The sequence below is a fragment of the Paramisgurnus dabryanus genome, chromosome 15 (genome assembly GCF_030506205.2).
Source record: "Paramisgurnus dabryanus chromosome 15, PD_genome_1.1, whole genome shotgun sequence".
Classification (NCBI taxonomy): domain Eukaryota; kingdom Metazoa; phylum Chordata; class Actinopteri; order Cypriniformes; family Cobitidae; genus Paramisgurnus; species Paramisgurnus dabryanus.
Genome location: NC_133351.1, coordinates 28,324,866 through 28,350,039, shown reverse-complemented (window position 1 = coordinate 28,350,039; position 25,174 = coordinate 28,324,866). Strand labels below are relative to the sequence as shown.

Here is a 25,174-nt window from a genome sequence, read left to right as displayed (position 1 = left end):
CCCACTATGTACATATGTAAGTAACACCGAAACTGCATCCATAAGGTTAATACGCTCCTAGCTGGAAACTAGTATATCATCATCACAGCCATATAGGCATCCACAGGAAAGAAACAGCAGCGTCAAGGTTTATTAGAAAAAGTGTTTTTTTTTTATATTGAAAACATTGTGAATGTGGCATTAGATGAAAATGGAGCCAGGGAGGAGCCGGGAGCAGGAGGAGCAAGGTGTTGGTCCAGAGAACAGCCAGGATGAAGCCCCAGAGTGGAGTCTCAGGAGGAAGGAGCCAGGGTGAAGTTTTCAATACCTGTTTGAGGGAAAATAAATAGTTAGTTTAGGTATTGAAAATACAACGTCTCCCCCTGTGACAGACTCTTCACAGATTGGTTTATGGAGAACTAGAAGTCACTGGCCTGTGCATTGAATCACTTACAAGAACCAGAGTCCTGCCCCTAAACAGTGGACTTACAACTATAAATCGATACCCATCAAGCAGTGGCGACCGGTGACTTCTGTTTTTGAGGGTGCTGGATGCGAAGTTTATCACAACATGTATGTTGCACGTCATGTGCGTGGTTCGTAATTTCAAAATATGTGTTCTGCGCTTTGAGAGATCATGTGTGCATCACGTGTCATGCCAAAATAATTGCCTGCTGCAGACGCGTCTAAAGGGTTAATAATAAAAGAGACGCTCGCGTTTTCCAGATACTTGCATATATGCGTAATCAAAGTTTACTGTTAAGGGAGTGTCTTGCGTGTATTTTGTGAACGTGAGCATCTCTTTAACGGTTTTGACGCGTGTGCAGCAGGCTCTTATTTTGGCAGGACACGTGACGCACACAGTATCTCTCGACTCGCACGACACATATTTTGGAAAAGGGAACCACACACATGAAACTCCGAACACTTATTTTGAATTCGCACCCCTCGGATGAGGAATCATGAGCTGCCATTGCCATCGAGCGTCATCAAAAACCGGTTAAGTAAGGAAATAAGGGCAGCCGAGACTGTGTCAGCCATCTCCCTGATCCCTGTCTGGATTTCATACTACTCCCTCAATGCCCTTCTCCTCAGAAACCTCCTGAGGAGGGCAGAGCAAGTGATAACATTATGCAAACTTATCTTTACTCTGTGTTTGGGAATTAATAGTCAGATTTGGGGTTTATTAGTCTTGTTTTAGAATTATGGCCTCGTTTAGTGGACTTATTTTTTTGCTAAAGTGGAGCTGATGGGTCGAAGGGCCGAAGTGGAGTCAGAGTCTTGGAGGATGGAGACTTGGGAAATGAGGATGGTGAGGGTGTTTACATACCCCAGCTGACTCATGGCTGATTCACTGGCTGACGACGACAGTGGGAGGCTGGGCAGGACCAGCGAAGACAGAGGAGAGCTGGCTGGGACCAGCAGAGGCTGCAGACAGCCAAACACATAATTAAAACAATCAAATTGGCCAGTAGATTGTTACAGCTCATCATTTGCAGATGTGAGGATGTGGGCTGGGATTCCCTTAAAGCCCTTGTACTCCACCAAGACACAGCAAGTGAGGCTCGGGCTCTGGGGGGATTATGTGCTCAGTTGTGGTATGCACTGGCTCTCATGTTGCTGCAGGCTCAGGCTCTCCATCTGCGGTGTTCTCAGGCTCCGTGCTGCGATCATTTAAACAGATGATGATGAAAACACTGGAGCAAGATAGTGACAGCTCTATTCTCCAAATGTATTTTTAACGACCACACAATGAGACACAATTGCTCTCTGTGCAATCAATAGCTCGGATCCTCAGAGGAAATATAGGGAAGCTTCGGAATTGGAATTCGCCTTATGTCGAATAAGGCAGAATGCGCACGGGCTAATTACGACAGGCAAACAATTTAAGAAATGTAGGTTTTCACAAAAATAAGGTTATTAAGCTTTCGTCTAGTGATCCCGATCTATAAAAAGCAAATAAAGTATCTAGAATTATACATGTTTATGTTTTTTTTTGAAAGGTTTTCATGATGCTTAGCCTATGTAAACGATTCTACATCGATGCATAAAAATAAAAAATCAACATAATCAATATAAAAAACATAATTTAAAAGGCCTATAGCCTACATATTAATACAGAGTTATAGACTATAAAAGGCTCAAAAATTCTGTAAATATCTAGGACCTAATATATTTAGGAAACCCCATTTAACCTTGACGAACGCATGCTGTTGTTCATCCACTTTAACGGATGGCCTGGAGTTAAGCAGATGTTAAGCAACATTATTTCTTGAACATACATGCGAAGAGCATTTACTCAATATCATTATCTAAATTTTGATGTAGGTGCCGTTAAGTGGCTTTTGCATCTGAGCTCTTCATATGGTTTTGTATTAATTTACCATATTTGTATGTTTTATTATGTTTATTAACTTTTTAAATTTGAAAATGTTTAAAAAAGTTTTTCTGACTGTTCTCTAACCACAGCGAGCCCTTTGAAAGCAAATGTGTCCGCTGATAAAATTCCTGTCGTTGGACAATCTGAGGTCAATCTGGCAACCTGCACGGTTTCCACATCCCAGTCTCCAGCTGAGGTGTCATGGCATCTGGGCACTCCGTTTAAATCAGTGAAGGAAATAAAAAACACCGTTGAAGATTTGGATGAGATGTACACAGTCACAAGCACTCTCATTGGTACCCCAACTGTACAGATGAATCAGCAAAATGTTCAGTGTGTGGTGAAACATTCATCCATGCAAGAGGAACTGGGAATCGATCACAAGATAGTGGTGCATTGTAAGTTACATGGTTCTTTTATAAGGTGATTATTTGACAAGCTTGCTTGTTTGCATTATTTAGAGAGATTCTCCTGGCTCAAGCAAGACATATAGTAATTGTTTGTAAAAAGTTAAGGTTCCAACCTGATTAATTTAAATTTTTTATGTTTTTATGACTTGCCTAATTCGTATGAAGTTGATCGTACAAAACGATTGTTAAAAAAAAATCAATAATAATACCCCACCCATAACCCACCGTCACAGGGGCGAAAGCAAAACGTCCAAAAGCATACAATTTTTGTACGTATTTATGCAAATAAGCCACTTTGTAAAATGTGTTAAATTCACCCAAATTTCCATAAGATTGTGTTGACTGCATTAGAAATTGCTAGCACAGGGTCATTTTTAAAGATAATGTTTAAGACAGAGATATATTTTTGCTGTGGTTAATAACTCACAAGTGTGGTCTATCAATACCAGACTTGAGTATAATTTCACGGTTGGGACGAAAGTACTGTAAGCATAGGTGTGAGATTGGAACAGGACCCACCCACATATATTTTCTTCCCCCTCCTGTAATGTTCTTTTCTGTACCCACACACTCCCACTTAAAATATGCCACAAGCGCACCTTAAAATAGAGAGGGCATGGTGAGTTTTTTGAGAATAGTCTTTTGTTAAAAATATGTTTGGTTAAAAGATGATTTCATTCAGCATAAGTGAACAGATTTCCTTCATTCATATTTTGCTAATAATTGGAGTGAGAGATGTCCTATTTAATTTATTTTTCTCTGAAATTTTTTCTCTACTCTGCTGACATTAAAATGTTAATATATATTTTATCAGTTTATCAGTCCCTCCAGAAAAACGCGATTATGTGATCTCATGATTCAATGCATAATCAGCCAAAGCCTGCATATTTATGTGGGGGCCGCATTTTTTTAAATACGCCCCACTTTCACCCCGTAAATTGCAGATTTCTGCTCACAAAATATTGCATGATTTCATAATCCCTGCATTTCCGTAGCAAAAAGTCACAAATATTTTAGCAGAAAGTTTAAACTTCACACATGCGCAGCCATGTCCCCTGTTGTCATGCACTGTAAAAAATACTTTGCTGCCTTAAAATTTTTTGTTGAATCAACTCAGATTTACAAGTCATTTCAACTTACTATTATTTATCTTGAGATGAGTTGTTATAACTACAGGTGAGTTGTTATAACTTATAAAACTAAGTTGACTTTTCTCAACTATATTTTATAAGTTGTGACAACTCATCTCTGTTGACATGACTTGTAAATCTGAGTTGCAAAAGCTGCAAAAGATGCAAACAGTTTTGTAGTGCCTTGTATTGTTGTGTTACTTTTGACCCACCTGTGTCTTACAAGTACATTCATCCCAGCTGCAACTTACAGTATGTTAAAGTGAAATTATACTCGTTCTACTTTTGTATAAAATAGCACCTGGTAGACCACACTTGTTATTGGACACAGCAAGAGTATATCTCTGAAAATTAAATTAAATTAGCATAATAAAAATTATCAACATAATGTAACTGTAGCATGTTTCCATCCAGCTGTTTTATGCGTAAGATCAAAATGTACCTCTGGATGGAAACACTGTAAATTAATAGGTGGAGGTGAAAAAGCTAAGATATGACTTTTAAATATGTTTTAATAAATGCTGTAACACACAGAAAATTGCCACATTAGCAGCAGAACTAAACTAAACTTAACTCTGACAAGGCGACCTTCAGGATGTGTTACTGTAACACCTGTAGATTAATCACTGTGACACATGAAATGAGGAACACAACTTAGTACCGCTTCAGTGATTTTGTGCTGACATTAGGAAGGTACATCTATCTTGTTTAATCAAAACCTGTCATTTTAATTTACTCTCTTAAAATCTGGGTACTGCTTATGCTGGGTTTTGTGCCAACTAAACAGACCTCTCTAAATGATGCTAACACCAATTTTTTTGTAGTTTTAAAGTGAATTGCTAGCAATTCTTCATTTAGGAGTAGTTTATTCAATACTGATTTGTCAGTCGTGTCTGTATGTTTTAAAGATCCCCCTCAGCTGGTCTATGTAAAACCACTGAAGAAACTTTCCAGTGGAGAAGTGTTTCAGTGTGAAGCAGATGCCAATCCTACAGCCACACATTTCAACTGGAAAAGGTAGCCTGCTAACATTGAAGATGGTTTAGTAAGAATTGATGTGACTCCAGTTCAGGTCTTATTCCAGAAATTTCAACAAATAACAATGAAATGGCAATGTTGCCCATAGTTCGTACACTGAAAAAAAAATGATTCATTCGATTTACTCCATTTTTTAAGGTAAGGAGTTGCAATAAATTTATTTATGCTTCATTTAAACAATTTTTTTTCTATTTTTTATGTATCTTAAATAAATTGATTGAGTTTTTCCCTCAATAAAATTGTTAAACCATCTCAGAAGAAAAGGTTCAAAAGTACCTAATATGTACCATTTTGGTATAGATACAGTCTTGTTCAAAATAATAGCAGTACAATGTGACTAACCAGAATAATCAAGGTTTTTAGTATATTTTTTTATTGCTACGTGGCAAACAAATTACCAGTAGGTTCAGTAGATTCTCAGAAAACAAATGAGACCCAGCATTCATGATATGCACGCTCTTAAGGCTGTGCAATTGGGAAATTAGTTGAATTAGTTGAAAGGGGTGTGTTCAAAAAAATAGCAGTGTGGCATTCAATCACTGAGGTCATCAATTTTGTGAAGAAACAGGTGTGAATCAGGTGGCCCCTATTTAAGGATGAAGCCAACACTTGTTGAACATGCATTTGAAAGCTGAGGAAAATGGGTCGTTCAAGTCATTGTTCAGAAGAACAGGGTACTTTGATTAAAAAGTTGATTGGAGAGGGGAAAACCTATAAAGAGGTGCAAAAAATGATAGGCTGTTCAGCTAAAATGATCTCCAATGCCTTAAAATGGAGAGCAAAACCAGAGAGACGTGGAAGAAAACGGAAGACAACCATCAAAATGGATAGAAGAATAACCAGAATGGCAAAGGCTCAGCCAATGATCACCTCCAGGATGATCAAAGACAGTCTGGAGTTACCTGTAAGTACTGTGACAGTTAGAAGACGTCTGTGTGAAGCTAATCTATTTTCAAGAATCCCCCGCAAAGTCCCTCTGTTAAAAAAAAGGCATGTGCAGAAGAGGTTACAATTTGCCAAAGAACACATCAACTGGCCTAAAGAGAAATGGAGGAACATTTTGTGGACTGATGAGAGTAAAATTGTTCTTTTTGGGTCCAAGGGCCACAGGCAGTTTGTGAGACGACCCCCAAACTCTGAATTCAAGCCACAGTACACAGGGAAGCATGGAGCATGATATGGGCATGTTTCTCCTACTATGGTGTTGGGCCTATTTATCGCATACCAGGGATCATGGATCAGTTTGCATATGTTAAAATACTTGAAGAGGTCATGTTGCCCTATGCTGAAGAGGACATGCCCTTGAAATGGTTGTTTCAACAAGACAATGACCCAAAACACACTAGTAAACGGGCAAAGTCTTGGTTCCAAACCAACAAAATTAATGTTATGGAGTGGCCAGCCCAATCTCCAGACCTTAATCCAATTGAGAACTTGTGGGGTGATATCAAAAATGCTGCTTCTGAAGCAAAACCAAGAAATGTGAATGAATTGTGGAATGTTGTTAAAGAATCATGGAGTGGAATAACAGCTGAGAGGTGCCACAAGTTAAGTGATTCACAGGATTGCTAAATCCCAGAAAAAATTTTTTTGTACAAAATAGTTTTGAGTTTGTACAGTCAAAGGTAGACACTGCTATTTTTTTTAACACACCCCTTTCAACTAATACCCCAATTGCACAGCCTAAAGAGCGTGCATATCATGAATGCTGGGTCTTGTTTGTTTTCTGAGAATCTACTGAACCTACTGGTAACTTGTTTGCCACGTAGCAATAAAAAATATACTAAAAACCTTGATTATTCTGGTTAGTCATATTGTACTGCTATTATTTTGAACAAGACTGTATGTACCTATAGGTATAAAAAGGTATACCTTTTTGAAAAGGTACCACCAGTGACAACTTTTGTACCTTTTTTCTAAGAGTGCACATAGATTGATGATATTTTCAGTACTTGGATCAAAACATCTCTTGTTTTTGTAGTTTGGCATGAGCTATAACTTTTTTCTGGTAGTAAACTTGATAACAAGCTTTGCATGATGTTGTAAAGATTCAAATGTACAAGTTTCAAGTTCAACTGGTTGCGCACACATGCATCCACAGTAGGACATGTAGTACAGTATGCATATTATGCAAAAAAAGTAAGAAATTACAAATTTGAGAAATTTTCTTCATTCCCACTGTGGGAAAAGATTAAGTTGAACCGAAACATAACTCTGTAAACATGATTGAATAAATTATCAAGAAGTGAAACATGCAGATACACTGTCTAGATACAGTTTGCTTCCTCAAAACAGTAAAACTGGAGTAACCAGTTTACATTACATTAGACATTTACATTAATTTCCTTTATAACAAACTGACTTAGGGACAAACACATATTTTACATGTTACCCTAAATAGTTATTGAGATATGGGACAATCACTATTTTTGTATGTTTTTGCATATGTTTGTTTTATGTTTTATAACTAGTCTGTTTGTATTGGCTACCCCAATGCCCGGTATCACAGACCAGACTTAAAGGTGCAATGTTAGAAGGATCTCTTGACAGAAATGCAATAAAACATAACTATATTATCAGTGGTGTACAAAGACTGTACATAATGAAGTGTAGTTTTCATTTCCTTAGAATGAGCCATTTTTATCTACAGTAACCACAGGTTTCCTTTACATGAATGTTTTCATTTTGCACTGCCATGTTTCTACAGTAGCCCTAAACGGACAAACTGCTCTACAGAGTGTGTTTCGTCACTATGTTGTCTCGGGTGACGACATGTTTGTTCTGTGGCAGCTACCGTAGCTACTTTATGGACATTTTCCAAATTGCATTTACGCACCCTTAAAGGGACCTTCGTGAAGGGGAAGCCATTTGTAGGGTCATTTCAAACCAAAGTCTTTACCTGAACCCCTCCGCGAAAGGCCCTTCCAGAGGTCCGTAGGCAAAGTGTACATGCCATGGTCACTTGATCACGTAATCTTGGGTAATGAGTTCTCGCAATGCAGTTTGAAGAAAATATGGCATGGGAAATCGACTTTACATACAAATCTAAGTTGAATTATTCAGCTAGTCTTTATTTTTTAATGTAATACCCAATATTGATCTCAGTGGCGGTTCTAGGGAGGGGCCAACGGGGGCCAGTGCCCCTGTGACAACAAGCTTGGACCCCCTTGTGGCCCCCCAAATGTGGGGTGTGAAATAATTTTTACTAATATTTTTGCGATCGTTGTTTTTTACATCCGTAATTAGACAGTAGCATTAACATTGTATTTGGCCTGTTAATGCCTTTGGTGCACACTGCAAAAAAAGATTTTCAAATCTTTATTTTTGTCTTGTTTTCAGTAAAAATATCAAAAAATTCTTAAATTAAATAGCTTTTTCTTGATGAACACAACGACCCCAAGAAAATAAGTCTAGTTTTTAGACCAAAAATATCAAATTTAAGTGTTTTTATGCATAAAACATGTATTTAGGGTTTAAGAAAAAATTTTTAATTTTTTTTTCTTACCTCATTGGCAGATTTTTTGCTTGCTTTTTGCACAAAATCACTTACATTTGATAATTTTGTCTAAAAAATAGACTTATTACTAGACTTAATTTTTAGATATTCTTCCTGAAAACAAGACAAAAATACTAAGATTTTTTTTCTTGAAAATCATTTTTTTTGCAGTGCAGTGCAGAAAATAATATGACAAGAATAAGGTCTATATGTAACTGGCCCCTCTAACAGTACAACTGGCTCCAGATTGGTCCCCCGAGTTGAAATGGTCTAGATCCGCCACTGATTGACCTGAGGTTTAAAGGCAGTAAAGGCTGGTTTAGATTGTAGGAAAGTGCTGAATGGTAGCTGCTGTGTAAGCTGTACAGTCACTTCAACAAACAGGACAAACCAGGGGACCACAGGACAAACCAGGGGACCCCCCTAATTTATATTTTGTGCTTTATAGTGGGCCCATCAATGCTTATAGAAGGTCCATGACCACCCAGCGCCCCCTCAATTCAAACACTCGGGAAAATCCGCTCTGCACATCCGTTTGGAAAATGCCCTCTGTGCTTTAAAATGGAGGGGTGAGTGGTGGCCATTAGTTGCAATTCGCAATCTCACTGCCTGATCCTGCTAAAATCTACACAGTGCACCTTTAAGTCTAGTCCCGGACTAAAAAGCACATTTGAGACGTCTTAAATGAAAACCACTTTGGACCTTTGGATGCACCCCCGTAATGTTTTTCTGAGTCACATTTATAAAAGCTATTTAAATATCCTAATTTAACTAGGATCCTGGTTTCGGCTAAGCATGTGTGTGAAAGCATGGGTCATGTTTAAGTGGACTGTAAGTCTTGCATTTACTGTTTTAAAGCACTCAACTGATAAATAATTGAATTAACATGAACACAAATGGACACAATGGTCTGTCTTCTGTTTCTTCTTGTAAATGGACTAGGATGGACCAGACCATCGATAATGATGCCATTAAAATAGAGGGCAATAAGCTGTACTTCTTGAAACTAACATCTGATCTCAGTGGTTTGTATCTCTGTGAAGCCTCTAACCAGTATGGGACAGCAACTGGCACACTCTACTGGCAGAAAGGTGAATTCCTTGAACAAACATGAGTTTGGCTACAGTAACAATTGAAATGGTAATAATAATGTTTAAAGAAAAGATCCTTGAGTTGGTATGGTAGTTTTTTTACACTGTGGTCTTTTTCTCTGTTTCCTTCTTTTTAGGACACCTCCATTCTGAGCTTTGAGCCTTTCATCTCGAATTCACTTTCATCTTCACTCAAAGCTATTTGACAGATATTTGAGCACATCAATTATATTCTGAGTGAATGAACACATGTTATATTGCCCTTCTGGGGGTCCCCGGACCCCAGTTTGAATACCCCTGGCGTAATCAATCATTTTTAAAGGATTAAAACATTTTTACTGATAGGGTTAAACAAAAAAAAAAGGATTTATAATAATAATGACCTCGCACACAGTGTTTTGATTGGTTTATTTTACATGTGGTTAGCACTTATTTTACATGTGGTTGATATGCAGTTAAAGGTCCACTTTGTAGAGTTTTAGCGGCATCTAGCGGTGGGAATTTGAATTGCAATCAACACCTCAGTCCACAGTTCACCAATTGGCTCACCAATACAGACAAGACAACAAAATATAGACAAAATACAGAGGAAATATAAATAAAGAAGACAGTTAAGAACATATGAAGCCTAAAATTAAATAAAAAAGAGACATACAGTAAGAAGACAAGACAAGAGAAAAGCCACAAAGTAAGTAATCAACAATGAAAAGAAAGACAAATACAGTATGAGATTCCTTTGGCAAGCTATGAAGAATCATTTGTTAATAAAAGACTTTCTTCCATCAATAAGAGAGAGGGTGTCATTAATACCAAATACACAAAAATCCAAATACACAAAAATGTACTCCTCTGATTGATGACTACTGCACAATCACATTATTAAATAATGATTGTAAATGTTTGGTATCTGTCTTATGTATGGCCTGGATGACTTGACTGATGAAAGCAACACTCTTAAGAAAAATGGTGCTATATAGTACCAAATAAGGGTTATTTGGCTTGTAACAATAGCAGCACCCTTTTTGGTACTATATCAAACCCTTTTTTAGATGTTTCTATATAAACCCTTGCCTTAAAAAGTGCTACATAGAACCACAGTGGTGCTATAAATAACCTTTTAATTTATCAGCAGTCAGGAGGATTATTTTTGTTGTTTATGCACTTTATATTTTATTTTCAGCACTTTATAAGGTTTAACAGTTTAAAAACAGAACTCCAAGACATAAGAAAAATACTTTATTTTTTACTTTTTCATTACATGAGGTGTCATACAATAATAAATATGGGTATTATAATCACATTTTTAAGTTAAAAATATACATCAAAATAAATATATGAATTATTATGCGAAACTCTTCATATTTAGAAGGAAATAGCTAGGCTATATGTAAAACTTACAACTGGAACAATGCCCAAATGTCATGTTCATATATATCAAACAGAGTTTCCTAAAGGATTGGAGACACTTTTTAACTTATTCTCAGATGTCTGGCTTTTCTCTTAATAATTCAAAATGTGAAATAATGTCTTTAAAGAAATTGATAAAACAACAATTTGTGAAATTTAGCTCAAATATGTTATTAATTATCTGGGTGTAAAAATATCCCTAAATCCTGATATGACCCTTTCATAAATGAACTATATCCTATCAAAGATGTGATTAAAAAGAAAATAATTTTTTTGCTTAGATTTGTCTCTCACTGGTCAAGGGCTATTATCAAAAGCAAAGGGGTTTATCAAGAGTGTCAGAATATTGTTTACAGAAATAAATCATTATGTTTGGAGAGATTACTCAAATTACATTCATTTTGTTAATCAGATGACAATGGTCAGTTTTTTTCCATCTTAGAATTGTCTAAAAAATCTATTTGATTTTGGGATTTCATCAGAAGATTATTATTGTATTCAAAGCAATTCATATTAAAACTCTTTTAAACAGTGTACAAGCCTTCTTTATATAAAGAGTATGTTCCAGGTCAAGGGGTTTTGTATGGAAGAAAAATAATGACAAAAGTTTTTGAATTAAAATAGCCTGTTGAATTGTACTACCTGAAAAAAATGCATTGTATTAACCGTACTTGAATTTTAATGCATTGTATTTTTATGTTTTTGAATTAAAACAGCCTGTTGAATTGTACTACCTGAAAAAAAATGCATTGTATTAACCGTGCTTGAATTTTAATGCATTGTATTTTTAGGTTTTGCATTTTTAAGGGCTGAAATTCAACATGCGTGTATATTTTCTGTATTAAAAATTCAATAGTCCACATTCACCTTTTAGATTTCACTTTAAAATATTCGGTCTGTTTAAAAATACAACGTAAAATATTCAGCAGGCAAGTTTCAGTCCATTTAAATTCGCGTCCAAAAATTCAAGTACAAAAATTCAGTCGTACAGATTTCAACATTTAACATCCGGGAACTGCAGGAAAAGCAGTAGAGTACCGAGTATAATCTCATCTGCTGTTAATCGATCTGGCCAGCAGGTGGTGCACGTGTTCGCCAAAACTTTGTACATGTAAGATGATTTATCCACTGCAGTGATGAATGTTGGCTTTTATGTTCAGTTTTAGTAGAACAACTGTAATACACTCATACAGAGAGTGTATTGTTTGGTTATGTTATTGACAGGATACTAAACGGTTTTTAAATGCCATATAAATTAAATAGGGCCTTTCTGCCTGCTATTGGCTTCGTTTCTCAAAAGCTAAGTTGATTGTAGATTTTATTGGTGGCAATCTACCATCTTCTTATGCCTACGAGAAACGGACACGTTTTTGTAATTCGTCACCTCAGTTTATTAACCATACTCGGATTATTGAACTGTTCAAGTTACAAATCGTGCGCGTATGGAAGAAAAATAATGACAAAAGTTTTTGAATTAAAATAGCCTGTTGAATTGTACTACCTGAAAAAAAATGCATTGTATTAACCGTACTTGAATTTTAATGCATTGTATTTTTATGTTTTTGAATTAAAACAGCCTGTTGAATTGTACTACCTGAAAAAAAATGCATTGTATTAACCGTGCTTGAATTTTAATGCATTGTATTTTTAGGTTTTGCATTTTTAAGGGCTGAAATTCAACATGCGTGTATATTTTCTGTATTAAAAATTCAATAGTCCACATTCACCTTTTAGATTTCACTTTAAAATATTCGGTCTGTTTAAAAATACAACGTAAAATATTCAGCAGGCAAGTTTCAGTCCATTTAAATTCGCGTCCAAAAATTCAAGTCCAAAAATTCAGTCGTACAGATTTCAACATTTAACATCCGGGAACTGCAGGAAAAGCAGTAGAGTACCGAGTATAATCTCATCTGCTGTTAATCGATCTGGCCAGCAGGTGGTGCACGTGTTCGCCAAAACTTTGTACATGTAAGATGATTTATCCACTGCAGTGATGAATGTTGGCTTTTATGTTCAGTTTTAGTAGAACAACTGTAATACACTCATACAGAGAGTGTATTGTTTGGTTATGTTATTGACAGGATACTAAACGGTTTTTAAATGCCATATAAATTAAATAGGGCCTTTCTGCCTGCTATTGGCTTCGTTTCTCAAAAGCTAAGTTGATTGTAGATTTTATTGGTGGCAATCTACCATCTTCTTATGCCTACGAGAAACGGACACGTTTTTGTAATTCGTCACCTCAGTTTATAAACCATACTCGGATTATTGAACTGTTCAAGTTACAAATCGTGCGCGCGGATTAATAAACCATACGCACAATTAAACAATCAGTGCTCTCAGATTTTCAATCCATATCCACAAATTCATAAACAATAAATAAACCGTGCACACGCTTTCGCAATGGTTTTGCAAACTGAGTCCACTACCGCAGAGGTCCCCAACCACCGGGTCGTGGACAAGTTGCCACCGGTCGCAAGAACATCCTGAAAAAATGTGTATAATAGCTACGTTATAGTTTAATCAGGTGTTTTGTCCTTTACGAGCCGACTTCAAATAACATATCAATCCACTTCTATACAGGGCCGCGCTCTCTCTTTTCCTTTGTCTCTCTCTCTCTCTCTCTCTCTCTCTCTCTCTCTCTCTACAAGCGCATCGGCGATCACATTGCTGTCATATTAAGGCCGTAGCCAGGATTTTTCAAATACCGAGGACAACCCCTACATTTTTTTTTATTATTTATATTTTTTCCATATAACAGAATAATAATAAACACGTCCAAACTACAATAGCACAAATGTAACTGTGTCTGTGAGAATTTTTGTTGGTGACTAAAAGCATCCAAAAAAATCAATGGTTACATTTCATCATCTGAAGTCACCCTTTCAGTGGCGGATGCAGAACGTGACATATGGGTGGGCATGGATCTATGGGTGTCACTTTTGAATAAGAAACTATAACAAGTCTATAAAATTCGTCAAAACTTCAGGAATCACAAGCGTATTGGTGAGATCACCCGAACTGCACGTCACATTTTTGACATTATTGATATACTTTAAATTGTAATGCAACATGACATTAATTAAGCCTTTTTGGTTAAAAAAATTATTGGGCTGTCATATAGCCTACAAAAAAGAACCTGCACACAGTGACAAGAAATATAAATGAACACAAAAAACCTAATACTTTTTAAAATAGCCTAATAAAACTGTTTAAATAAATTAAGCTACTAAATGCTTAAAATGAAGCTTCACTCTGAGCGAACACATACCTTGACGAAGGCTATTTGCCGATACGTTGGTTATAATAAATAATTTTTGCAAGTGAGTGTGCAGTCACTATTTTGTGTTATAAAATAAAGCTTCTAACATCATATTCTCTTCATACAAATCACTAAAAATATATTTTCGTTCTCACATATTTAAGTTAACTTACTAAATAAAGAAAGAAAAAGGGAATTGCTAGAATAATGTTTGACTCTGAGGTTAAAAGAAATGACAAATAAATAAACATTTAATATACTTTTTGATGACCATAAGAAGCGGGTACTCGTAAAGAGCGGAGCCGAGGAGCGCGCATTTCAGACGTGAACACGAAAGGAATAATGGGTTTAGTTATGCTTTCACTTCATTTCCTGACAGTTTCACTTGTTAGTGGGGATAGTAATAACTAACAAGATGACACCGAATTACATACAATATAATTACCTAACTAAATCTGAGAGAATGCAAACCCATTACAATATTTTTTCCTCCGACGGGCAGGGCGCAGATACATCTTTGTAGCCCGACAGGAATTCGCCATAGCCCCGGGACAGTTAGACATGGATACAACTTCATATGGTGTATTTTACCTATTGCATGTTATGTTAAAAACAGTAAAATTATAAGTAAGCCTGATAACTATTTAAAAACTATTATAAAGAAGTTGAATGTTGCGTTATATGGTTCTAATGAAAAAAATATTCCCGAGCAGCTTTCAGCCATGATCACTTTGAGAACTTTTTTTGCAAGCAAGTGGAAAACGTATTTTGAATAACAATACGTTATAAATATGTGCTGCGCGCTTTCCTCTCAATAACATAAACACACAACAAATATGACAGCGGGGTAAAAAATAGAAAGGAAACATCTGATCACAGTGATGTTGTTTGATAGCCTACCAGCTCTCTAACTCAGCACTAAGTCACGCCATGTTTATTGCTACACTTTATACAATATAGTCTATTGCGTTTAGCAACAAATAGCCTATCATAACAACCTATAAGCCTACTGTGTACTTGAGACATTCATTTAAGAAATGCATTAAAAGCAGAAAGAATAGGCTGCGGAAATATAGTGGGTTCACTATAATCCACACCACAGACGTTCTTGGTTTGCTTCTTATTTATTAAATCGAGGCAATTGTTTGATTAAACATTGATTAATATTAAGATACAATTTATACAAAACTAAATTCACTTTAAAGAAAGTCTTTCTACAAAACAAACCTATGCAGGGCTCGCAAAATCGCTACCCCCGACGTCCCGAGTATTTTTTTTTTTTTTTTTCATTTCTGATTGGGCGGGCCAGCTGTCAATCTCCGCGCCTGCCTGCAATTAGTTTCATTTGCGATATCAAATGAATGTCTTCATTTTATTCATAAAGTCATACCTTTGCAATTCTTTGATCGATTGTGTTTTAGAAGTACTGTATGCTTGAACTCTAATGACAGCAATGTGATCGCCGATGCGCTGGTAGAGAGAGAGAGAGAGAGAGAGAGAGAGAGAGAGAGAGAGAGAGAAAGAAAGAAAATGAGAGAGCGCGGCCCTGTATAGAAGTGGATTGATATGTTATTTGAAGTCGGCTCGTAAAGGACAAAACACCTGATTAAACTATAACGTAGCTATTATACACATTTTTTCAGGATGTTCTTGCGACCGGTGGCAACTTGTCCACGACCCGGTGGTTGGGGACCTCTGCGGTAGTGGACTCAGTTTGCAAAACCATTGCGAAAGCGTGTGCACTGTTTATTTATTGTTTATGAATTTGTGGATATGGATTGAAAATCTGAGAGCACTGATTGTTTAATTGTGCGTATGGTTTATTAATCCGCGCGCACGATTTGTAACTTGAACAGTTCAATAATCCGAGTATGGTTAATAAACTGAGGTGACGAATTACAAAAACGTGTCCGTTTCTCGTAGGCATAAGAAGATGGTAGATTGCCACCAATAAAATCTACAATCAACTTAGCTTTTGAGAAACGAAGCCAATAGCAGGCAGAAAGGCCCTATTTAATTTATATGGCATTTAAAAACCGTTTAGTATCCTGTCAATAACATAACCAAACAATACACTCTCTGTATGAGTGTATTACAGTTGTTCTACTAAAACTGAACATAAAAGCCAACATTCATCACTGCAGTGGATAAATCATCTTACATGTACAAAGTTTTGGCGAACACGTGCACCACCTGCTGGCCAGATCGATTAACAGCAGATGAGATTATACTCGGTACTCTACTGCTTTTCCTGCAGTTCCCGGATGTTAAATGTTGAAATCTGTACGACTGAATTTTTGTACTTGAATTTTTGGACGCGAATTTAAATGGACTGAAACTTGCCTGCTGAATATTTTACGTTGTATTTTTAAACAGACCGAATATTTTAAAGTGAAATCTAAAAGGTGAATGTGGACTATTGAATTTTTAATACAGAAAATATACACGCATGTTGAATTTCAGCCCTTAAAAATGCAAAACCTAAAAATACAATGCATTAAAATTCAAGCACGGTTAATACAATGCATTTTTTTTCAGGTAGTACAATTCAACAGGCTGTTTTAATTCAAAAACATAAAAATACAATGCATTAAAATTCAAGTACGGTTAATACAATGCATTTTTTTCAGGTAGTACAATTCAACAGGCTATTTTAATTCAAAAACTTTTGTCATTATTTTTCTTCCATATGCGCGCGGATTAATAAACCATACGCACAATTAAACAATCAGTGCTCTCAGATTTTCAATCCATATCCACAAATTCATAAACAATAAATAAACAGTGCACACGCTTTCGCAATGGTTTTGCAAACTGAGTCCACTACCGCAGAGGTCCCCAACCACCGGGTCGTGGACAAGTTGCCACCGGTCGCAAGAACATCCTGAAAAAATGTGTATAATAGCTACGTTATAGTTTAATCAGGTGTTTTGTCCTTTACGAGCCGACTTCAAATAACATATCAATCCACTTCTATACAGGGCCGCGCTCTCTCATTTTCTTTCTTTCTCTCTCTCTCTCTCTCTCTCTCTCTCTCTCTCTCTCTCTCTCTCTACCAGCGCATCGGCGATCACATTGCTGTCATTAGAGTTCAAGCATACAGTACTTCTAAAACACAATCGATCAAAGAATTGCAAAGGTATGACTTTATGAATAAAATGAAGACATTCATTTGATATCGCAAATGAAACTAATTGCAGGCAGGCGCGGAGATTGACAGCTGGCCCGCCCAATCAGAAATGAAAAAAAAAAAAAAAAATACTCGGGACGTCGGGGGTAGCGATTTTGCGAGCCCTGCATAGGTTTGTTTTGTAGAAAGACTTTCTTTAAAGTGAATTTAGTTTTGTATAAATTGTATCTTAATATTAATCAATGTTTAATCAAACAATTGCCTCGATTTAATAAATAAGAAGCAAACCAAGAACGTCTGTGGTGTGGATTATAGTGAACCCACTATATTTCCGCAGCCTATTCTTTCTGCTTTTAATGCATTTCTTAAATGAATGTCTCAAGTACACAGTAGGCTTATAGGTTGTTATGATAGGCTATTTGTTGCTAAACGCAATAGACTATATTGTATAAAGTGTAGCAATAAACATGGCGTGACTTAGTGCTGAGTTAGAGAGCTGGTAGGCTATCAAACAACATCACTGTGATCAGATGTTTCCTTTCTATTTTTTACCCCGCTGTCATATTTGTTGTGTGTTTATGTTATTGAGAGGAAAGCGCGCAGCACATATTTATAACGTATTGTTATTCAAAATACGTTTTCCACTTGCTTGCAAAAAAAGTTCTCAAAGTGATCATGGCTGAAAGCTGCTCGGGAATATTTTTTTCATTAGAACCATATAACGCAACATTCAACTTCTTTATAATAGTTTTTAAATAGTTATCAGGCTTACTTATAATTTTACTGTTTTTAACATAACATGCAATAGGTAAAATACACCATATGAAGTTGTATCCATGTCTAACTGTCCCGGGGCTATGGCGAATTCCTGTCGGGCTACAAAGATGTATCTGCGCCCTGCCCGTCGGAGGAAAAAATATTGTAATGGGTTTGCATTCTCTCAGATTTAGTTAGGTAATTATATTGTATGTAATTCGGTGTCATCTTGTTAGTTATTACTATCCCCACTAACAAGTGAAACTGTCAGGAAATGAAGTGAAAGCATAACTAAACCCATTATTCCTTTCGTGTTCACGTCTGAAATGCGCGCTCCTCGGCTCCGCTCTTTACGAGTACCCGCTTCTTATGGTCATCAAAAAGTATATTAAATGTTTATTTATTTGTCATTTCTTTTAACCTCAGAGTCAAACATTATTCTAGCAATTCCCTTTTTCTTTCTTTATTTAGTAAGTTAACTTAAATATGTGAGAACGAAAATATATTTTTAGTGATTTGTATGAAGAGAATATGATGTTAGAAGCTTTATTTTATAACACAAAATAGTGACTGCACACTCACTTGCAAAAATTATTTATTATAACCAACGTATCGGCAAATAGCCTTCGTCAAGGTATGTGTTCGCTCAGAGTGAAGCTTCATTTTAAGCATTTAGTAGCTTAATTTATTTAAACAGTTTTATTAGGCTATTTTAAAAAGTATTAGGTTTTTTGTGTTCATTTATATTTCTTGTCACTGTGTGCAGGTTCTTTTTTGTAGGCTATATGACAGCCCAATAATTTTTTTAACCAAAAAGGCTTAATTAATGTCATGTTGCATTACAATTTAAAGTATATCAATAATGTCAAAAATGTGACGTGCAGTTCGGGTGATCTCACCAATACGCTTGTGATTCCTGAAGTTTTGACGAATTTTATAGACTTGTTATAGTTTCTTATTCAAAAGTGACACCCATAGATCCATGCCCACCCATATGTCACGTTCTGCATCCGCCACTGAAAGGGTGACTTCAGATGATGAAATGTAACCATTGATTTTTTTGGATGCTTTTAGTCACCAACAAAAATTCTCACAGACACAGTTACATTTGTGCTATTGTAGTTTGGACGTGTTTATTATTATTCTGTTATATGGAAAAAATATAAATAATAAAAAAAAATGTAGGGGTTGTCCTCGGTATTTGAAAAATCCTGGCTACGGCCTTAATATGACAGCAATGTGATCGCCGATGCGCTTGTAGAGAGAGAGAGAGAGAGAGAGAGAGAGAGAGAGAGAGACAAAGGAAAAGAGAGAGCGCGGCCCTGTATAGAAGTGGATTGATATGTTATTTGAAGTCGGCTCGTAAAGGACAAAACACCTGATTAAACTATAACGTAGCTATTATACACATTTTTTCAGGATGTTCTTGCGACCGGTGGCAACTTGTCCACGACCCGGTGGTTGGGGACCTCTGCGGTAGTGGACTCAGTTTGCAAAACCATTGCGAAAGCGTGTGCACGGTTTATTTATTGTTTATGAATTTGTGGATATGGATTGAAAATCTGAGAGCACTGATTGTTTAATTGTGCGTATGGTTTATTAATCCGCGCGCACGATTTGTAACTTGAACAGTTCAATAATCCGAGTATGGTTTATAAACTGAGGTGACGAATTACAAAAACGTGTCCGTTTCTCGTAGGCATAAGAAGATGGTAGATTGCCACCAATAAAATCTACAATCAACTTAGCTTTTGAGAAACGAAGCCAATAGCAGGCAGAAAGGCCCTATTTAATTTATATGGCATTTAAAAACCGTTTAGTATCCTGTCAATAACATAACCAAACAATACACTCTCTGTATGAGTGTATTACAGTTGTTCTACTAAAACTGAACATAAAAGCCAACATTCATCACTGCAGTGGATAAATCATCTTACATGTACAAAGTTTTGGCGAACACGTGCACCACCTGCTGGCCAGATCGATTAACAGCAGATGAGATTATACTCGGTACTCTACTGCTTTTCCTGCAGTTCCCGGATGTTAAATGTTGAAATCTGTACGACTGAATTTTTGGACTTGAATTTTTGGACGCGAATTTAAATGGACTGAAACTTGCCTGCTGAATATTTTACGTTGTATTTTTAAACAGACCGAATATTTTAAAGTGAAATCTAAAAGGTGAATGTGGACTATTGAATTTTTAATACAGAAAATATACACGCATGTTGAATTTCAGCCCTTAAAAATGCAAAACCTAAAAATACAATGCATTAAAATTCAAGCACGGTTAATACAATGCATTTTTTTTCAGGTAGTACAATTCAACAGGCTGTTTTAATTCAAAAACATAAAAATACAATGCATTAAAATTCAAGTACGGTTAATACAATGCATTTTTTTTCAGGTAGTACAATTCAACAGGCTATTTTAATTCAAAAACTTTTGTCATTATTTTTCTTCCATAGTTTTGATTTCTGATAACAAATTTTGTTAAATGTTTTGTTTATGCACATAAATAGAAAATGTTTTCCAACATCTTCCTTAAAATGGATGATATATGATATTAATTAGTAGATGGTTTGGTCATTTCAACACAAATTTTATTGTCAAACAAGGTTTCGCATTCAAAATATTACCTAGATGCCTTGTAATAGTGCTCTCAATAAATGTATTCAAAGACAATTATTGAAAGAAAATGTGTTTTTTGAGTCTTTTGGAATGATTGATGTACCCATCTCTCAGGGAAAAACACTTGTTGAAATATGTATTAACACTTTAATTATTATCAGTATATTGTTAATCTTTTTATTGCAGCAAATTCTTTCTCAATAAATGCAAATTTCTGACAAAAAGACCCATTTTTCAGTATTTCTGGGCAATTGTATTTCTTACGTTTCGTCTTTGATGGGCATAAAAAAAATCTCTAAAAAATGTCAAAGAATACTTCAGGTCTCTCTTGAAAAAGAGGTTTTAAATCTCAATGAGATTTTCTGGTTAAATAAAGGTTAAATAAATAAAAAATAAATAAAACCTTTTATAATTTTGTCTCTTTATACTTTCTTTCCTTATTTAATGTCATTATATATTTTTCCTTTTAAGTTTTGATTCCTGTTTGTTATTGTTAAAAATTAGTACATGATACAATTAGTCTTTTGGAATTGATCAATTAAAAACTGAAAACAAAAGCTATTAAATATCATATAATCATTAAAATGCCAGGTTGTAACTGATTATGACAAAATGTTATTAAACGTGATGGACAATATAAAGTCTAACGAATCCTCTAATATGTGTGCTTTGTGGGGTTTGGCAGCAATACTGTGTGTACCCTGAGATTAAATCCTGCAGGCGCCCCCATGCACATGCTGATAAATTTGTATATACAACACTATATTGTAAATAGGCCAATTATATCTTAATGTAGTTTTTACTTAACTCTTTATACTATTGTCCTGTGTCTGTCTGAGCCTCACATTAAGAATTACAATGTCCTGACCAGCGCTGAGAAAAGTAACACGTTGTTTTGGTTTGCGCTTGATTCGCTTCACTACACTAGGTGGCAGCACTCTCGCTCTCCAGCTTCAGAGTCCCCGCTGTTGCTTCATCAGCAGAAGAAAAAAATTACCCAGCGCCTTTCTTTATTTCAAAATGGCCGAGTACTTGGCGTCGATTTTTGGGACTGAAAAAGATAAGTAAGTGGGCGCTTATTCTTGAATTACTTCATGCATCTGGTAATTTTGAGTCATTTATAACATTTGTCGTTTAATGCCGGTTATTGGTAGGTTATAAAATTATGTTTTATTTGTCCATGCCTCGTGTAATTATCAGCTGGGCTGATGTTTGCTAACACGGCGTGCAACCATCATATTTACAATACTGATAATAAATGGTTTTTTACACTTCAGAATTTTTGTATCGTAGTTAAATATTTTAGACAGAAGTTACAATTTGTTTTCTTTGTCTCGTGCTATCGCCGTGGGTTTAGTTTGTTTCATTCATTGTGTTACGATCTGATGTGCGTTAACTTAGCCTATAAGCTGTAACGTTAGTACAGTCAAGAAGATCAGGACCAGTAAAATATTTTTTACTATTTCTAGTTTAAATATACTTTATTCTACGGTAGGGGTAACGTTAGTGCTTATTTCATTATCGTTTGACGAATAATCCACAAAGCATTAACCGAAACTAGCAAACCTTTGTGTTGAAAAAAAATCGGAGGAATTTACCTGACGTGTTTGTTTGTTCCCCTCTCGTTTTCAACAGGGTAAACTGCTCGTTCTACTTTAAAATTGGAGCATGTCGCCATGGAGACCGGTGCTCCAGACTCCACAACAAGCCCACGTTCAGCCAGGTACGTGCACGTTTTTACAAAAATGTTACACTTCTCTTAGATTTGTTTGTCAGAGTTACCTACTGGGTTTGTTTTTCAGACCATTGCTCTCCTGAACATTTACCGTAACCCACAAAACACAGCCCAGTCTGCTGATGGACTAAGTAAGTATTTACTCTTATACACAAGTTATATCCCGGTGTATATTTTGTGAATGTGACTGTTTGTTTGTTTCACTTGTCTTTTATCAGATGCTGTCAGCGATGTCGAGATGCAAGAACATTATGATGAGTTCTTTGAGGTACGTACCCTGTCCTTGAAATTTGGGAATGTGGCGAGGAAGACAACCAGACAAAGAAATCTTACTGCATTTAAGGTTCAAACTGTTCTCATGGGTTCGCTATGGGCATAGAAACACTGAACTATCAGGAAATTGTATATGTTTTTTATACCTAGAGTTATGGAAATTTGTATTTTAGTTGCTTGATATGGCTATAATTTATGCCACTATAATATTGATGGGGATTAGTTTGAGGATTTTTGTGGTAAATGTAACATGCTTTCACAATACTAATTTCAACAAAATTTTCAATTAACAGTATATGCTAAAACAAAATAAAAAAGTAAGATTGCTTACATAGACCCCAAATAGAAAAGCAGACTTTAGGATTGAAGGAATAGTTTACCCCAAAATGAAAATTCTCTCATTTACTCCGTATGTGCTGTTGGTGATGTGAAAATAAAAGTGATTTGATAAATGTGCCTGAAAGCACAAGCCATCATTTCAACTGAAGAGGTCATGGAAATTGGGGTAACTTAATAATACCTCAATAACCATCAGTTAAAATTTGAGATTTAGCTGTGTTTCAGAATGTTTGTTTAGCATAGAAACACAAATGTAAAACACTACGCAGATTGATTTTTTTTTTCTTGTTTATTCTTTAGGAGGTCTTCACTGAAATGGAAGAGAAGTACGGAGAGGTCGAGGAGATGAACGTCTGTGATAATTTGGGAGATCACTTGGTTGGAAATGTCTACGTGAAGGTAAGATCGGATTTAATCAGTGCTGCCAATTTACTTAAATAACGGCACACATGAAATATTTAACAATTTGAAAACAGATTATTCTGATTGGATGAGCTGTGTTTAAATAAACACATTTAATATTCATATTAAATATTTTTTATCATTAATCCCTCTTATCATATGACACATTGCCTGCCATAAATCACTGTAGCACACTTGTGGCTTACTACTGTGTTATTATTTACCAAAACCTCACCTTTTTTTTTGTGCAGTTCCGCCGAGAAGAAGATGCTGAGAAAGCCGTGATAAGTTTGAATAACCGTTGGTTTAATGGCCAACCCATCCATGCTGAGCTCTCACCTGTTACTGACTTCAGAGAGGCCTGCTGTCGACAGTATGAGATGGGGTAAGTCATCAATTGCCAACAGAGATTTTCTACATCTCATGTACATTTATGGAAAGAAAAATGACAAACCCACCCGCATACAGTGCTGAATTCCCACATGTTTCCAACATATTTTCATACCCAATTCCACACTTTGTGGGTTCAGTTGAAGATGTTAATGTTTACCTTTACTGTCTACTGGCTTTACTGTGCCTGACTGCAGTACATTTGTTTTCCTGCAGAGAGTGCACTCGAGGTGGCTTCTGCAATTTTATGCACCTAAAGCCAATCTCACGGGAGCTCAGGAGAGAACTGTATGGGCGTAGAAGAAAGAGGTTTGTAAATAAAACAAAAACAAAGTTTGTAACCATTTACTTATGAGTAGTATAGATGGTGGGGCTATTTGTAATCTCACATTGCTGTGTTTAAACTGCTGTAAATAATATTTTTGTCATTTGTAATCGAATATAAAAAAGTACAGTCTAAGGTTTGAACTTTGCCTATCCAAATATAAATTCTTGCACAAAATCAAGTAAAGATGTTTTAGCCCCTTTAGTAAAATGTGTGCTCTTCTCAATCAGGCATCGCTCTCGCTCGCGTTCTCGTGAGAGACGGTCTCGTTCTCGGGAACGCAATAGAGGAGGTGGTGGTGGTGGCGGCGGCGGCGGCGGAGGAGGAGGCGGTGGTGGTGGTGGAAGAGACCGTGAGAGACGGAGGTCAAGAGATAGAGAACGCTCGGGACGATTTTAAACGCCTTCCTTTCTAAGGCTAGCATTCATTCCCCAAGCCCTGTCCAACTTCTGTCCTGATGAAAATGTGATAAATGTTGATGAAAAATTGAATTTCTCCCTGAATTCCTTCTTCTGAACTGTTTATGCAAAAACTGTTTCCTTTTTCAATAAAGATACCTTAGAAATTTTACAGACTTAGTACTTATTATTATTATTTATTATCAATATCACAAAATGATGACGGTTAGTTATACCACATATATCTATAACATACCATATTTTCTATCTTATCCCTCAGGATTTACGAATTTGCTTTATACACTGTAAAATATTAATTAACAGAATGTTAATTTCCTTGTTTACATTTTAAATCATACCAACTGTAAAAAAAAGAGCAGAGTTCCGAAGGCAAGAATTGTTTTAAGGACGTGAAGTATAAATTGTTAATTACTTTACGGAATTTAAAATTTTAAGCGTAATAACTAGATTACAATTTTTAATGTAAAGAGATAAGTGCAATAAAACCTTATCTGTGGTGTATTTTTATTTGAGAAATTCAAAAATTATACAAGGAGTTATACATAAATATACAACTCGCAACTTTTTTTAGATCAAGC

The 25,174-nt window shown here is 35.9% G+C and overlaps 2 protein-coding genes across 3 annotated transcripts in view; both read left to right on the top strand.

Moving 5' to 3' along the window:
- The window catches only part of LOC135782585 (nectin-3-like protein), a 39,868-nt gene extending 29,940 nt beyond the window's left edge, over positions 1-9,928 (top strand). The window contains exons 2-5 of the mRNA XM_065292963.2: positions 2,449-2,757; positions 4,808-4,916; positions 9,376-9,524; positions 9,662-9,928. Of these exons, the coding sequence (XP_065149035.1) occupies positions 2,449-2,757; positions 4,808-4,916; positions 9,376-9,524; positions 9,662-9,684 (590 nt within the window). The 3' untranslated portion in view covers positions 9,685-9,928. The remainder of the gene's footprint in view (positions 1-2,448; positions 2,758-4,807; positions 4,917-9,375; positions 9,525-9,661) is intronic.
- Positions 9,929-21,645: 11,717 nt separating this feature from the next.
- On the top strand, positions 21,646-24,747 carry u2af1 (U2 small nuclear RNA auxiliary factor 1). 2 transcript variants are annotated; one of them, XM_065292960.1, is made up of 8 exons: positions 21,646-21,777; positions 22,349-22,436; positions 22,516-22,579; positions 22,670-22,716; positions 23,361-23,459; positions 23,714-23,847; positions 24,069-24,161; positions 24,408-24,747. In XM_065292960.1, exons 1-8 carry the CDS (start codon positions 21,734-21,736, stop codon positions 24,574-24,576), a joined length of 738 nt encoding a protein of 245 aa, XP_065149032.1. In that variant the 5' UTR covers positions 21,646-21,733; the 3' UTR covers positions 24,577-24,747. The 2 variants fall into 2 exon arrangements, with proteins under 2 accessions (XP_065149032.1, XP_065149031.1); XM_065292959.1 differs by having other exon boundaries at positions 22,667-22,716.
- The last annotated feature ends 427 nt before the right edge of the window (positions 24,748-25,174 follow it).

Bases quoted from the DNA above. Each gene is read 5' to 3' on its own strand.
- u2af1 (XM_065292959.1), top strand. From the start codon at position 21,734: ATGGCCGAGTACTTGGCGTCGATTTTTGGGACTGAAAAAGATAA. The intron at 21,778-22,348 runs GTAAGTGGGCGC...CGTTTTCAACAG, and splicing joins TTTGGGACTGAAAAAGATAA to GGTAAACTGCTCGTTCTACT. The intron at 22,580-22,666 runs GTAAGTATTTAC...GTCTTTTATCAG, and splicing joins CCAGTCTGCTGATGGACTAA to ATGCTGTCAGCGATGTCGAG.